Genomic DNA, 1,928 nt, shown 5'->3' with positions numbered 1-1,928 from the left:
TAGAGAGGAGAGGCTTACCCCCTTGGCTGTGCAGCCTGAGCAAGCACAGCACATCCAGTGGCTAGTTTAAATTTGATTGAACAATCCCAACGGAGTGGGCCAGCTGACCAATCAGAGCAGACCGGGCTTTTCAGGAAGGCGGGCCAAGAGCTCAGACAGAGGCACTGCAGCAATGGGCAGTATTAGTATGTTTTTTGAACATCAAAGCATGTAAACCTATTCTAGTAGAACCCAAAAGTACCAATTTGGCGCCGAAAATGAGTATAAAGGGTCTCTCAAACACGATACATTTTTTATTTCAAATTTTTCATCAAGTAATGACATTGATTGTTGAAGCTGATTTTTGTTGTATTGTTTCTAGTGGGCTAAATAAATACGGTAGGGTAATATTTGTAATCGTTTAACTCTAAACACCATTAGTTGAACACGTGATCATTTTCTTCTCACTGTCTTATCGTGTATTGTTGAGGACTGTCACTTTGGGTTTGTGATATGCATTTTTTTGTACTTTTTTTATTTCTTACATTTTACAGATATAAAATTCAATATATTATTCACAGCAGGGGTGTGTGAGTAGCTCACCTGGTAGTGCGCGCATCTCACGTACACAGGCTCAGTCCTCGCCGCAGTGGCCGTGGGTTCAAATCCGACCTGCTACGTGTCACTCCCCCTATCTCTCTCCTTTCATGTCCAAGCTGCCATTACACATATCTGTAATGTATTATTCTAAGCAAAAATCTATGATGATGTCGGTTTTTCCTGCGCCATTTGTTCCAACACTTCACCGGCACTCCTCCTGTGTTGTCCAACAGTAGCTCCGAGTCAGACATGGACGAGGAGGATGAGCAGGAGGATCCGGAGGAGGTGGAGCAGCAACCTCTCAGCCCCTCCGATCTCGGCGGTGTTCCCTGGAAGGAGGCGGTGGAGCTCCACGCCAAACTGAGGGGCGCTGATGGCGAGGATGAGGGTGAGGCTCTGGCCGACGCGGTCAGCCGAGACGGAGAAGTAGATGAAGACGAGGAGGACGATGAGGATGAAGATGACGGCGAGTCGAGCGATGGTAGGCTTGTTCGTCACTCTCGGTGTGATTTCAGCATGGTTCCCGGGAAGACTGGAAATGTGTCCTTCGGTGTACGTCAACACCCTGTCCATACTCCATTTGACCTGAAAATCTGTTTCATGTGAAGTGTCACCGTCTCAAACATTGTTCTCCTCATACCTCTCTCCTTCTTTTCTCCTATCCATCCCCTCCTCTTCATAACTCCCCCCTATGTCCGCTGTGTCTGTGTGCGCGTGTATCTGTATGGTTTTGGTTGGGCCTCTGTCTCCCCTTGCTGGCAGAGGGGGATTACTGCCCCTGGGATAGAGAGCTCCAGTCCGGCCTTTGGCTGGAGAAGCACCTCACAGATGAAGAAGATGTTGGTACATTTAAAGGTAGCAGCAGCACTGCCTGTGGATGTGTTTGCAGTTACTTTAAGCGTGATCCTGGCTGGTTTTGGGCTTCTCATTTAAGGATTTTCTCTGAGAGTGAGGCTTTTACTTTTTTTGGTTGTCTTTGCTTTTGGTTTGTTGTTTGCTGTGTTTTTAAAAAAAAGATTTTGTGTTCATAAGTGTGTTTCTTTCAAAAGATTCACTGTGAGTCTTATCCCATTTAAACCTGCCGTTAACCTGTTTAACACTTCCGTTTTTGTAAATGGTTTTAATACACTAAACTAGAGCCAGACCGATATGTCAGCGGGCCAATATTATCAGCCGATATGCATTTCCCAATCAGTATCGGCATTTATAATGGCCGATAATAAAAAAAATTAAAAATTAATTCCTCAGAATCATTTATAATGACAAATAAATGATTCTGATTAATGAATATTTAAAAAGTAAAATAAAAACGGACGGCCAAGCCTGTTATGAGCGTTGGCGTTGCATAG

General features: G+C 44.7%; 1 protein-coding gene across 15 annotated transcripts in view; it reads left to right on the top strand.

The window, feature by feature from the left end:
• Positions 1–1,928, top strand: part of mical3a (microtubule associated monooxygenase, calponin and LIM domain containing 3a) — a 192,945-nt gene that overhangs the window by 163,431 nt on the left and 27,586 nt on the right. For 12 of the 15 annotated variants that reach the window (XM_032524025.1, XM_032524012.1, XM_032524011.1 and 9 more), the window contains 2 exons: positions 813–1,060; positions 1,342–1,434. In XM_032524025.1, the coding sequence (XP_032379916.1) occupies positions 813–1,060; positions 1,342–1,434 (341 nt within the window). The remainder of the gene's footprint in view (positions 1–812; positions 1,061–1,341; positions 1,435–1,928) is intronic. The other 3 variants (XM_032524024.1, XM_032524023.1, XM_032524022.1) reach the window with 1 other exon arrangement.

This window comes from Etheostoma spectabile, chromosome 8, assembly GCF_008692095.1.
Source record: "Etheostoma spectabile isolate EspeVRDwgs_2016 chromosome 8, UIUC_Espe_1.0, whole genome shotgun sequence".
Classification (NCBI taxonomy): domain Eukaryota; kingdom Metazoa; phylum Chordata; class Actinopteri; order Perciformes; family Percidae; genus Etheostoma; species Etheostoma spectabile.
The sequence above is the reverse complement of the archived record's forward strand: the minus strand, read 5'-3'. Positions and strand labels throughout refer to the sequence as shown.